At 37.0% G+C, this 12,827-nt stretch overlaps 1 protein-coding gene across 9 annotated transcripts in view; it reads right to left on the reverse strand.

Moving 5' to 3' along the window:
- The window catches only part of ARHGEF28 (Rho guanine nucleotide exchange factor 28), a 317,386-nt gene that overhangs the window by 57,742 nt on the left and 246,817 nt on the right, over nt 1-12,827 (reverse strand). For all 9 annotated transcript variants that reach the window (XM_038010485.2, XM_007975209.3, XM_038010483.2 and 6 more), the window contains 6 exons: nt 11,512-11,656; nt 11,304-11,431; nt 9,316-9,456; nt 6,292-6,539; nt 3,139-3,261; nt 1,842-1,959 (listed from right to left, as the gene is read on the reverse strand). In XM_038010485.2, coding sequence (XP_037866413.2) covers nt 1,842-1,959; nt 3,139-3,261; nt 6,292-6,539; nt 9,316-9,456; nt 11,304-11,431; nt 11,512-11,656 — 903 coding nt within the window. The remainder of the gene's footprint in view (nt 1-1,841; nt 1,960-3,138; nt 3,262-6,291; nt 6,540-9,315; nt 9,457-11,303; nt 11,432-11,511; nt 11,657-12,827) is intronic.

The raw sequence follows: 12,827 nt of genomic DNA on the forward strand, positions 1-12,827 counted from the left end.
TACATCATCTAAACAATAAAAACCCCATAAGAAAAATGTTGGATGAAACTTAAATCCCTAGCCTGGGCAACATGGCAAAACCCTGTCTCTACCAAAAAAGATACAAAAATTAGCCGGGCATGGTGGTGTGAGCCTTTTGTCCAGCTACTCAAGAGGCTGAGGTGGGAGGATAGTTTGAGCCTGGGAGGTAGAGGTTGCAGGGAGCCAAGATTGTACCACTGCATTCCAGCCTACGAGACAGAGCAAGACTCTGTCTCAAAAATAATAATAATAATAATAATAATAAAATCCTATAATATCACTCTGTACCTCCCCCCCACCAAAAAGATGTTAAAATATTTTATTACGAAAGGTTTGCATTATTAAATGTGCTTCAGCTGACACATTGTCCTTCAGCTGACAGTAAGATGTCTGAATTCTAGTCTGAGCTTCCCCCTAGGGCAGGAAATGTGTAATATACTAACTTAGGCCTTCCTTCCACCTTCTTAGACATAGGTAATCAATAATCGATCATGCCAAGTTTCTTAAAATTTAAGCCAGCTGTGGGGCCAAGCCAGTAACACTCTCAGAGTCACAGGGTGATATGAACAAGCCTCAGAATCATTTATATTCCTTGATCCCTTCCTCCATAAAATTAATATTCAAAATCATACTTTATCACTGCATTAGCATAAATCTGAATATATTACTACTATAATTAAACCATTTTCTTTGACCATTTTCTTTAAAATTAAATATTGTAATTTCTGATGGGTACCATGAAAATATTTTCTTTTACCAAGTGCTGTGCTAATAGATAAATCAGCCATGCCCATACCAAGAGCAAATAATTATTGATTTCAGTTGTTATTCTTTAAAATAGTGGCTACCTGCTCTTGTCTCTAGATTATCTTATGAAAATACTCTGAAGGAGTTTCTGAAGCAGCCTCCTGAAGCTCCATATAAAAGTATATTTGGTGATAAAGACCACCTAGTTGATGTTTATTGAGGCAACTGGAACTGAAAGGTAATGTTTCATGTCATTTTGTAGTGGAGATAACTGAGGCTCAGTTAATAATTTGCCCAGTGAATGAGTGGCAGAGCTGAGTATATACAATTAAACGTGAGTGTACAAAATTCCAAACCCAAGCCCTTTTTAACATAACACGCTACCACCCTAATAATAATCTTTACTCAAGATCAATATGTTAGCCTGAGGATTAGACCATTTTATTTATTCATTCATGGCATTGATGTTTTTATTTATTGATCATCTAGTCTGTACCAGCCATTGCACTAGACATTGAAGATCCAGCTGTAAACCAGACAGACACAGGTCTTATAGATCCCACAAGGAGCTTACAGACCAGCCATGTGCATTCATAGCTTCTTAAAAGATGCCCATATGTTACTCCCTGGAACTTGATGAATTGACAGGGTCAAAAATAGATCCCTCTTATAATCCCTCTCAACTTAGTAACTGATTGCTTGGGAGAGTTGACATTTCGTGATAGGATCAATAGCATGTTTCATCAGACTGTTGTGAAAGCAATAGGAAAATAAGGAAGAGGAGGTAGTAAGAAAGCCCAGTGGTGGGGAAAATAAAGAGGGGAAAGGCAGGTTCAAAGTAAGAAGAAGCCAGCTTGGTTTGGGCTACCTGTAGAAATTCAGACTATTATCCATGCTGCAATATAAAAGATAATTTCTAAAAATGAATCCAAATTCTAAGGCTTTAACAGTTTCTCCATCATGAAACTCTTTATGAATCAGAGACCACAAACATTTATGCCTGTTTAGAACACCTCAGCTATGTTTAAAACTAATAAGAGGGGCAAATGTTTATCCCATAAATCACAACTTACCCTTTGTGTACTGCAATATCCTTTCCACCAAGACGGGGTATTTTGTAATACGCTGAGTGACCAACAGAATGCATTCTGGAATTCCTCGGCGTCGAGCCAAAAGATTACTATTTCGGAGCTTAAAAAATACATACATTTTATATACACAAATTCTACCTGTATTTACTTTTCAGGTGTGAATTTAACAATACAAAGAATCTGCAAGAGTACAATTTTATGCAGACTTAACATTCATTGTTATCAAAATGATGCATTATCACTAATTTAAATTGTATAATTTGTCATAAATTTTAATACCCCAACTCTCCAAGAGTTTAAGAAGTTTCAAGTTACTCTGATGTATTTGTAGTTAATTCCAAAAGAAGTTCCAATACTTCTAAGTGTCTTGATTTATAAATAGCGAAATTTTTGAAAAATAATCAGAAATCAAAGTCAGACTTGGAACATCAGTTTGCAGTTTACCATTTGTTTTCCCAACAGGTCTTCCTTCACATTTGCCGTTATTCATTACAGCCCTTAGAGTTCCCTCGAATCAGGACAACTTTTTTTCTAAAAATATCAAAGTATTCCTCATAGCATTCAAGTCCTCAACACATATTTATGTGGGAAAAAGGGGAGAAAATCTGGTAGCATTCTTAACATGGCAGATAAAAATTTAGAATCCAGGAAACTTTATAAGACAAATTTCTTCAACAAATAAATCAGCAGAAGAAAAAAAGGGTGGGATGACATTCAAATTAAAAGAGATTTAAGAGATATAACCACCTCATACAATGTGTGAGCCTTGGTCAGATCCTGATTTAAGTAATCCAATTTTATGAGATAATCAGTGAAATTTTAAGATATCAAAAATTATGGTTAGTTTATTTGTATAATAATGTCATAATTTTTAAGTTTTTCATCTGGAGAAAAATATTACAGATGAAATTATATGATGTCATGAATCTACTTCAAGCTAATTCAGAAGTGGAGTAGACTCTGTGTTTATTTTCACTTTGATTTTTCTGATACATAACTTGTCAGGGCATAAAACAGCTTCCCAGTATGTTACAAATATTCTCAGATGGTTGGAAGATATGACCTCACAAATATACAAAAGGAAATGATTTGGGGGCAATATCATTTGAGTCTTCAGAAAAAGAGACTTTACATCTTTGCCACAAACCTTCCACCTCCCTTCTTCTTCCCCTGAAAAGCATCATCTAGCTACGAAATTTGTTTAAATCATTAAGAAACAAGCATAAACTATTTCTCCATGCTGATTTATCACTTTGTAATAAACTTTTAAAATACTTGCCTTAATAAAATTCTGAAACTTTTTATTCTGCTGGAGTTCTTTAAAGAGGTTAACAGCTTCTTTATGATGGCTACAGAATTCTCCATATATTTTCTTCATTTTACTTGCATTTTCTTCTGAAAACTGGGAAGAATAGCATTTCAATAATGGTTTGTAAATTTAGTAAGTTCTAAACACACAAAAAATATGCAATTTTCATCTATTTCAAAAGAGTATTTGCAAATAAAAAAAATAAACATCATAGAGTTTCTGAACACAATCACTTATCTCCTCAGACATTTTTAAAACTAAAATAAAAGAAAGTTGAGTGGTAAGGGTCAACATAATGTGATATTATATTGAACTAATATAATTATCAAATAGCCAAATAAAAAACATTTGATATATTTTATTCTCTTGTTAGTTTTTAATACAAATTTATCATTTCAATTTATAGTTTTAATACTTTTATAGATTGAAAGAAAAGTATATGGCAACATTTGGGGGCCTTCAGGAAGGTCTGACACCCTCCCCCAAAAAAGATCACTCATTTGGCATTGACATTGGCTAATGACCATGTCCATAGACTCAGTCCTTAGTAAGGAATTTTGCTTTTTTGTTCACACATTACAAGTAAATCAAGAGCAGGCTATCATCAGCCAAGATGAAAGAGACCAGTGAATAATAAGACTGCCTGTTTATTGGCTAATGAAGAGAAGTGGAGATGTGAGCTGGATGTTTCAATAAGCCTTACCTGTAGAAAAACACCTATAGAAAATCCACATAGGAATCAACTTAGAATCATAAAGTGGTGTGAAGAGAACTAGCTGAATGACTTGAAAGCCATGTTTTTGGACTGTGATGGCCTTACATGCACATGTACACACTGAAGAGCATTGTAATGGAAACCAGAACACATCCATCCTCTTAAAAGTACTTAAAATTTACATCACAACCTCTTATCTTTTCGTCTTTGCTTATGTGAATGTGTGGGGCCAATAAGCCTCAAATGATAATTCTTAAACTACTTACAATCATTCAAAAAATTACTTGAGTACAAATCTAACAAAACACATATATGATTCATATAGTAAAAACTATACAATGCCAGTGAAAGATGACAAAAACCTAAATAAATGAAGTGCTATACGATGTACATGGATTAGAAGACTCAAAATAGTAAAGATGTCAATTTTCTCCAAACTGATAGACAGTTTTAATACAATTCTTAACAAAATCCCAGTATGCTTTTTAAAAATATAAATAAGACTATTCTAGAATATATATGAAAAGGCAAAAGAACTAGAATAGCTAAAACAATTTTGGAAAAAATAATAAAGTGGAAGGACTCAGTCTTCTAAGATTATATAGCTACAGTTATTAAGACTATGGAAAGATAGACCCATAGATCAGTGAAACAAAATAGGAACCCAGATACCCACATGATTTTGACAAAAGTGGAAAAGCAATTAGACAGAGGAAGAACAGCCTTTTCAATGAATGGCCCTGGAGCGACTGGACATCCATAGACAAAAAGAAAAAAAAAAAAAAACCCTCAACCTAACCTAAGTCTTATAACCTGCACCAAAAAAAAACTCAAAATGCAACACACACTTAAATGTAAAACATCAAACTGTAAAACTTTTTTTTTTTTTTTGAGACAGGGTGCCACTTCTGATGCCCAGGCTGGAGTGAAGTGGTAGGAACTTGGCACACTGCAATCTCAACCTCCCAGGCTCAAGAGATCTGCCTACCTTAGCCCACAAATAGCTGGGACTACAGGTGCATATTACCATGCTCAGCTAATTTTTAAATTTTTTGTAGAGACGGGGATTCATCCTGTTGCCCAGGCTGGTCTCAAACTCTTAAGCTCAAGTGATCCATCCACCTCAGCCCCCCAAAGTGCCGGGCTTTACAGGCGTGCGTCAACGTGCCCAGCCAAAACTGTAAATCCTTTTTTAAAAATAGGAGAAAATGTTTGAGACCTAGGGCTAGACAAAGAATCCTTAAACTTGAAACAACAGCACAATTATTAAGAGGAAAAACTAATAAACTAGACTTCATCAAAATTAGCAAATGAGAAGACAAGTTACAGATTTGGACAAAGTTTGTCAATCACATATCTGACAAGAACTAATGTCTAGAATATGTAAACAAACCTTAATATTCATCAATAAGAAAACAAACAATCCAATTAGAACATGAGCAAAAGACATAAACAGAAATTTCACTGAAAGGGATATACAGATGGCAAATAAGCACGTGAAAAGATATTTAATATCATTAGCCATGAGGAAAGTGCAACTTGAACCATAATGAGGCGACTTTATACCTCTTAAAATAGCCAAAATTAAAAACAGTGGCAATATCAGATGCTGGTGAGGATGTAGAGAAACTGGATTACTTGCACAGTGTTGATGAGAGTGTAAAATGGTACAACCACTCTGGAAAACAGTTAGCAGTTTCTTACAAAACTGAACATACAACTCCCATACAACCCAGAAATTGCATTCCTGGGCATTTATCCCAGAAAAAAATGAAAGCTTAGGTTTGCACCAAAAATCTGCACATGAGTGTTCACAGCAGCTTTATTTATAACTAAATAAAAACTGGAAAGCTAAAAACTGGAAACAAGAAGATATCCTTCAATAAGTGAATGAGTAAACGGTGACACATCAATAGCATGGAATACTACTCAGCATGACTCCCCCATTTTCTGCATACAGACCAACAGTGAATTCCATTGCTGTAAATGACAGGACGAAACAGCTTCAAAAAACAGTACCTTTGGAGAAGATGGCATTCTAGCATCTACCTAGGGAAAGCCGTGCTAAAGCAACTGCAGATGGAGCTCCCCGCCTTTCCAAGTGTTGCAGACCACTGTCAAACATGACATTCAGGTGAATTCCTGATTTTTTTCCCCTAAGTGGCCCACTCATTCAATAAATATTTATAGTATCATGCACTGTTCCAGGTGCTGAAATATAGCAGTAATCAAATAGCCAAGAATCCCTGCCTTACTGGGACTTACAAGCTAATGATGGTCAATGCATCCTCAGAATGTCACTATGAATGTTTCAAAATAACATTTTTTTACTCTTGTTGATGAAAGGGCAGATTTTGATTCAAACCCCACTTACATCATAAAGGTCAAGGACTTTAAGCTTTTCTTACCTGTTGTACCAGAATATCTCCAATTCGGTCGATCACAAAATTCCTGTCGCTGCCGGCACAGGATTCCTGCCTTCGTTCCTTCATACTGTAGAAGAAAACCCTGTGGATTTCAAGCAACTCATCTAAACAGGGGAAAATTTTATCCACGGTGCTGTGGTCCAGCTGCAGCTCCTCTTTCATGCCTTTCCTGAAGATCTCAGACATGATGAACAGGGTCTGGATGTGATGCATCTCTGTTTGCATTAGCTCTGAAATGTGTGAGCACACATAAGCCTTAAGCTTTAAAAAGCAAGTATCACTATTAAACTAAATTAGTAACTCAACACTATATGTTACACAAATAAAAAAGAAATGTTTAAGAATATCAATAATATTCCAATATAAAAGTCAGCCTTAAACATTTCATTCACCCTAAAATATTAAACCATTTTCTTTTATCCAGATATTAAAGAGGATATATATGTCAGGTCCAATATACAAGAATCTAATGTATCTGAAACTCAATAATATAACCAGCTAGGATCTTTAGATACCTTCAGCTAGGAACTAGGTCTGATTCCAACCTGAATGCCCTTTAAAATACAACTTAGTTTGTTGGCTTCTTTTCTTCCTTTCTTTGTTTGTTTGGTTTTTGCATTGAGCAAGAGCACACTTAATTTGGTGAAATGAATGGAACTAAATAAAGGTCTTCAATGCAGAAAACCATAAGTCCTTTCTATTGCAGAATCTGTCTCCAAAATTCCACTTTCTTCAGGGGAAAACAATGCATCACAATCAATCGAAGGACACCATCAAGAAAGTGGAAAGACAACCCACAGAATGGGAGAAAATATTTGTAAATAATTTATCTGATAAGGAACTTGTATCCAGAATATATATTTTTAAAAATCTTGTAACTCAACAATATAAATAAATAATCAATTCAAAAATAGTCAAAAGATTTGAACAGATGTTTCTCCAAAAGGATATACAAATGGCCAATAAGAACATGAAAAGATGCTCAACGCCATTAGCTGTTGGGGACATGCAAATCAAAACCAAAATGAGACATCACTTCACACACATTAGGATAATTATAATAAAAAAGCAATAAACAAGTGTTGGTGAGAAGGCAGAGAAACCGAAACCCTCATACATTGCTGGTGGGAATGCAAAATGGTATAGCTGCTTTGGAAAACAGTCTGGCAGTTTCTCAAGTGATTAAACATAAAGCTACGGTAAGACCCCAAAAGTGGAAAAACTCAAAATGTCCATCAACTGATGATTAGATAAACAAAATAGAATATTTGTCATCTATTAAAAGGAATGGTGTACCCATACGTATTACAACTAGGATGAACCTTTAAAACAGTATGCTAAGTGACAAAAGTCAGTCACAAAAGACCGCATATTGTACCATTCATGTAGAATGTCTAGGATAGGCAAATCTGTAGAGACAGAAAGTAGATTAGTGTTTGCCGGAGGCTGGCAGAAGGGATAAATGGGGAGTGACTGGTAACATGTACAGGATTTTTGAAGTGATGAAGATGCTCTGAAATTAGACAGGACCTGATGGCTACACAACTTTGTGAATATACTAAAAACTACTAGATTGTGTACTTGTAAAGGAGTGAATTTTGAGCAGGTGAATTATACCTCAATTTTTAAAACACATCAGGAGAGAAAATAACAACTCACAATTTACAGGTATACCAAAAGTACTAGTTGCACATTAATGAGTATTTCCAAACTTACTGCAAGTTTTGGGAAAGAACCTTAAATATCAGCCATGGAGAGTCAGCAAGTCTAAACATAGCTTTAATATTTTATCAAAAATAAAAATTTCTTTAATTAGAAATTCACTAACTTTGAATTATTATTTCCTATCATGTTTTTAGTGCCTACTCTATGCTAAGCACTTACCCATATCATTTCATTTAATCTTTTAACCCATTAATACATTATGACCCAGAAAATAGGAATGATTTTCCTCATCTTGAAAACAGAAACAGTGAGAAAGAGAGGGTAAAGAATTCGCCCAGGAACACAAGCCTTTCTGACACAAAAGGCCATGTAATAATTCATTCCAATGGGTTAGATTATTTTTAATAATATGAAATTGAGAGGTAAATGAAGAAAATTGACAGCATATAAATTGCCTAAGAAATACTAAAAGGGACAGCATCTTCCTTTCCAAAGTAACTCACACCTACACAGCTCTTGACAGATTTCTAAGCACGCTCGTACACCATCTCACCTCATGTCCGTAACCACCACCTGAGGCAGGTGACAAGGTACCCTAACTGCCTATGGGCTTTGGGGCCCATATTTGCATACACAGGATTAGTGAAAAGACCCAGTGTTATCTTTAAAGTAGGGCATCTTCTTGGAACCACATTTTGGCATCTACTTTGTACTTGAAATTTTTCAAAGTTTCATTTTTTTCCTAGTCTACAATTTAACTTTCCCCAATCCAGAATGCCTTCATCCCAAATAGCATGACAAAATACAGTCTCACCACAGCTGAATTCTGTACTCAGAATGGCAGCACACAGTGAAACCCTGCCCTAACCCAGGTGCAGCTACTTGGACTGCCCCTGGTCTCTGTGAATGGCTGGTGTATGCAGCCAAACTGGAAGGCCATATGCAATAGCCCTACATTAAAATATGTGAAGGTGCACTGCAGTTCTTATATAGAGGAGGTAAGAGTATAGGCCAAACCGAAGTAAACTTGAAAGGAATATGGGAAATAACATTTGCTCTGTGCCAAGTACATATTATACCTCATTGCAATCTCAAAACAGTATTTAAAACCTGAGTATTATTAGGTTATTGCAAAACTGATTGCGGTTTTTGCTATTAATATTATCCTGTTTTTACAGATGGAGAAACTAAGGTCGAGGTGATTTAAATAATTTGTCTGTGATCAGGTAAACAGAAAATGATAGAACTGGGATTTTACCCAACTCTGTACAGTTGCAAATTCCATGTTCTTTTCTCTGCACCATACTGCTTCAACCCAAAAAGCATATTTGAAATGCTTACCAAAAATGACATCCTGTCTTTTGATGACATCCTTCTCCTGCCTATTACAAAATGAGGGATCCACCACAAGACTCCAAGATTCTGCTTCAAACTCCTGGGCATCACTGCTGAGGTCACTCCACAGAGAAGAGTCCACAACATCTAACGTGTGTTTAGAAAAGAAAAGCCAGAAGTATAATAACGCAGCACAAATACACCTTCGTAAGTCCACGGATTCCTCACCCTAAATAAATCTGCTATGAACATGGAAACTATTAAACCAAAACATATTAACATGGAGTGAAACACTTTTTTTTTTTTTTTTTTTTTTTTTTGAGACAGAGTCTCTGTCGCGCAGGCTGGAGTGCAATGGTGCGATAGCTCACTGCAACCTCCGCCTCCCAGGTTCAAGCAATTCGCCTGCCTCAGCCTCCTGAGTAGCAAGGATTACAGGCATGTGCCACCACACCTGGCTTAGTTTTTATATTTTTGGTAGAGATGGGCTTTTACCATGTTGGCCGGGATGGTCTTGAACTCCTGACCTCAAGTGATCCGCCCGCCTCAGCCTCCCAAAGTGCTAGGATTACAGGCCTGAGCCACTGTGCCCAGCCAGAGTAAAAACTTCTTAAAACTGGACTGATGAAATGGTCCAAATTGAGACAGCTTTCATGAACGCAAAGAAGAATCAGATATTTAAAAAGAGTGATTGTTTATATGAAGGAAAAAAGACATTTGAAGATTATTTTCCTTGTTTTGGCCTGCTCTATTTTAGTTTTATTTTTGGTAACCTACAGAGTCCATAATGTGTGTACACAATCTTGAACACATGAACTTCTTCTGCTCTGGGTTATTTTGCACCGTTTACTAAAATCTGAATTGTGTACTCATCTATTTGGTTTGCTCTTGACTTGCTAAGACACAAAGCAGTGTGTAAGTACTTGAGTCACAAATGAGTGCAGATTTTTCTGATAAAATTACAAACAAACCACACATACATACATGCAACCCTCCCCCGCCACTCCCCCCACACACACTCCTCAGGAAAACTAAACCCTATTTACCCAACGCCACTCATTAGAGAGGTTCCAGCTCAGAGCAGTACAAATGAGATGACAATGAATTTAAAGACTTAAGATTAAAATAAAACAGATTCCTGGGGCAGAGTCCACTCCTCTCTCTGGTCACTACTCTCTTTCCATTTGTTTTTTCTTCTTACTGGTGCAGCTAGGATACAAAAACCAATTTCCTAGATTAAGTACTGCCCTATAAAATACGCTTTAAAAAATGCTTTAATGGCTGGGCACAGTGGCTCATGCCTGTAATCCTAGCATTTTGAGAGGCCGAGGCAGTTGGATCACCTGAGGTCAGGAGTTCAAGACCAGCCTGGCCAATGTGGTGAAACCCCATCTCTACAAACAATACAAAAATTAGCTGGGGGGGAGGGGGGATGTGCACCTGTAGTCCCAGCTGCTCGGGAGGCTGTGGCAGGAGAATTGCTTGAACCTGGGAGCTGGAGGTTGCAGTGAGCCGAGATCATACCACTGCACTCCAGCGTGGGCAAGAGTGAGACTCCATCTCAAAACAAAACGTTTTTATTCCCCTAGGAGGCAACAGATGGGGTAAGTATCTCAGAGATCCAAAGAAGACCAGTCTCAACTAATTAAAGTATGTTTTGATACAGGATCCTATTCCAATTCATCAATGGCTAGAAAACCTTTTTAATAATAAGCACATAATATATTTCATTCTCCTCATTATGCTTGTGACATTCTTTTAGTAAAATGTCTATTTAAAATTTACATCATATTTCCTTGGTCACTATCTGGTTGTCTCCTCTGGGGCTAAATTTTCATTCTTTTAAAAAGTAGAACCTGTACCAAAGAGACACCTTGAAACAGACTTCATTGAAAAAGAAAAAAAAAATGCTTCAATCTTATTTCCTTCAGAAAATATCCTTTTGGCAAATGCTAACAAAAACACAAATAAATGGAAGTGTGTCTTCTCCTCACCTTCCATTATGAAAGACTCTGTAGAGGGAGAAGAGCCCATGGACTGTAGCAGCTCATCAGAATGAGACCTGCTTCTGCAGCTGTTACTGTCACTCTCAGACTCCAAGGATGTGGCTGACCTCCTGAAGCTAGGAGAGAGGGAGGGGAGCAAAGTTAGCCCCAGCAGCCTCTCTGAGCCATTAACATGTAAAAACACACTCAGCCTTACCTTTCCAAGGTGGTGCCTGGAACACTTCTGGACAATGGATGAACCTGTCCCACAGTCTCCCTCTTTCCAGTCGGCAATCCAACAGGCATGGAGGAAGAAGGGTGCAAGGAGAGACCAGGCTGTGGGATGTCTCTAAATGAAGAATCTGGAAATCGGAACAGATGCTTCATGTGGTTTCCAGGTCCGTAATTACAAGTAAAAGTAGTCACTTAAAAGTCAGAAAGCTAAACCCTGCAATGACCACTTGTAATCTGTCGCATGCTCTGCCTTAAAACCAGTCTCCCTGCTACATCCTGACCCTTGCTCCTAGTGTCCCTTTCATTTGACACCCTCCTGACACCCATGCTGCAGGCCTACTTCCGCATCTCCACTTGGAGACTGTGGGTGTTTTGGATTGCACAAACAAACAAGACAATGGAATGGGGAAATACTGCGCCAGCTTTCCCATAAATCACTGCTTGTACTCCTTGGAGCCAGCTTTAAATAGTTGCAAGGTGTTATTAGTACTGTTACTGAATGCATATTGTGTGTATAAACAAGCATCCACACACGGAGAACACATCAATGGAATGGAATGATGCTGGAGAGCCTATTCTTCACGGTATAAGGATCTCAGGCAAATGAAACCTGCAAGCCAAGCTGGGCTATTCTCTCTCACACATGGAAAACTAAATAGGGCTTCTGTATTTTTCTGGTCAGTTCTAAAATATTCTGGGCAGAGATGCATTTACATTTGACGTGTACTATAAATGACTCAGAAGACATTTCAGTCCCATATTACAGCTGTGTAGCATATACATTCTCAAGCAAAAGGGGAAAAATACTAACATAGATCCCAGACATTACAAACCATTTTACACATGCATAAGTTAGTTTTATTCTTACAACTCCCATGTGACGAGGAGTAATATATGGTATTTCATCAACTCTAATATACTATTTTCACATTTAACCCTATGAAAATGAGAAGCCCCTTATAACTAACATCATCAAAGAGACTTTTGGGGTCAAGGCAAAAGAGTGATGTGACAGCTGTTACTACCTACACCAACTTAACTTAATATAATGTTACACCCAATAGCATGTTACCACAAATTTGCATGCCTAATTGTCCCCTGATTCAAGTGGTTTTAAAATATCAGTGACACTTTGTTACATGGAAATGAAAAGTTACCATGCACTTAAAATCCCTGCCACATGTCAAGCAACATAACTTTACGCAGAAGACATCACAAAATCTCTCACAATAAAGCCAGAGATTTTCCAGTTTAGGAGACATTGGTGTGATTGGTTCTTGTATGCAATGTAAGGAAGTG

Source organism: Chlorocebus sabaeus, chromosome 4 (genome assembly GCF_047675955.1).
Source record: "Chlorocebus sabaeus isolate Y175 chromosome 4, mChlSab1.0.hap1, whole genome shotgun sequence".
Taxonomy (NCBI): Eukaryota; Metazoa; Chordata; class Mammalia; order Primates; family Cercopithecidae; genus Chlorocebus; species Chlorocebus sabaeus.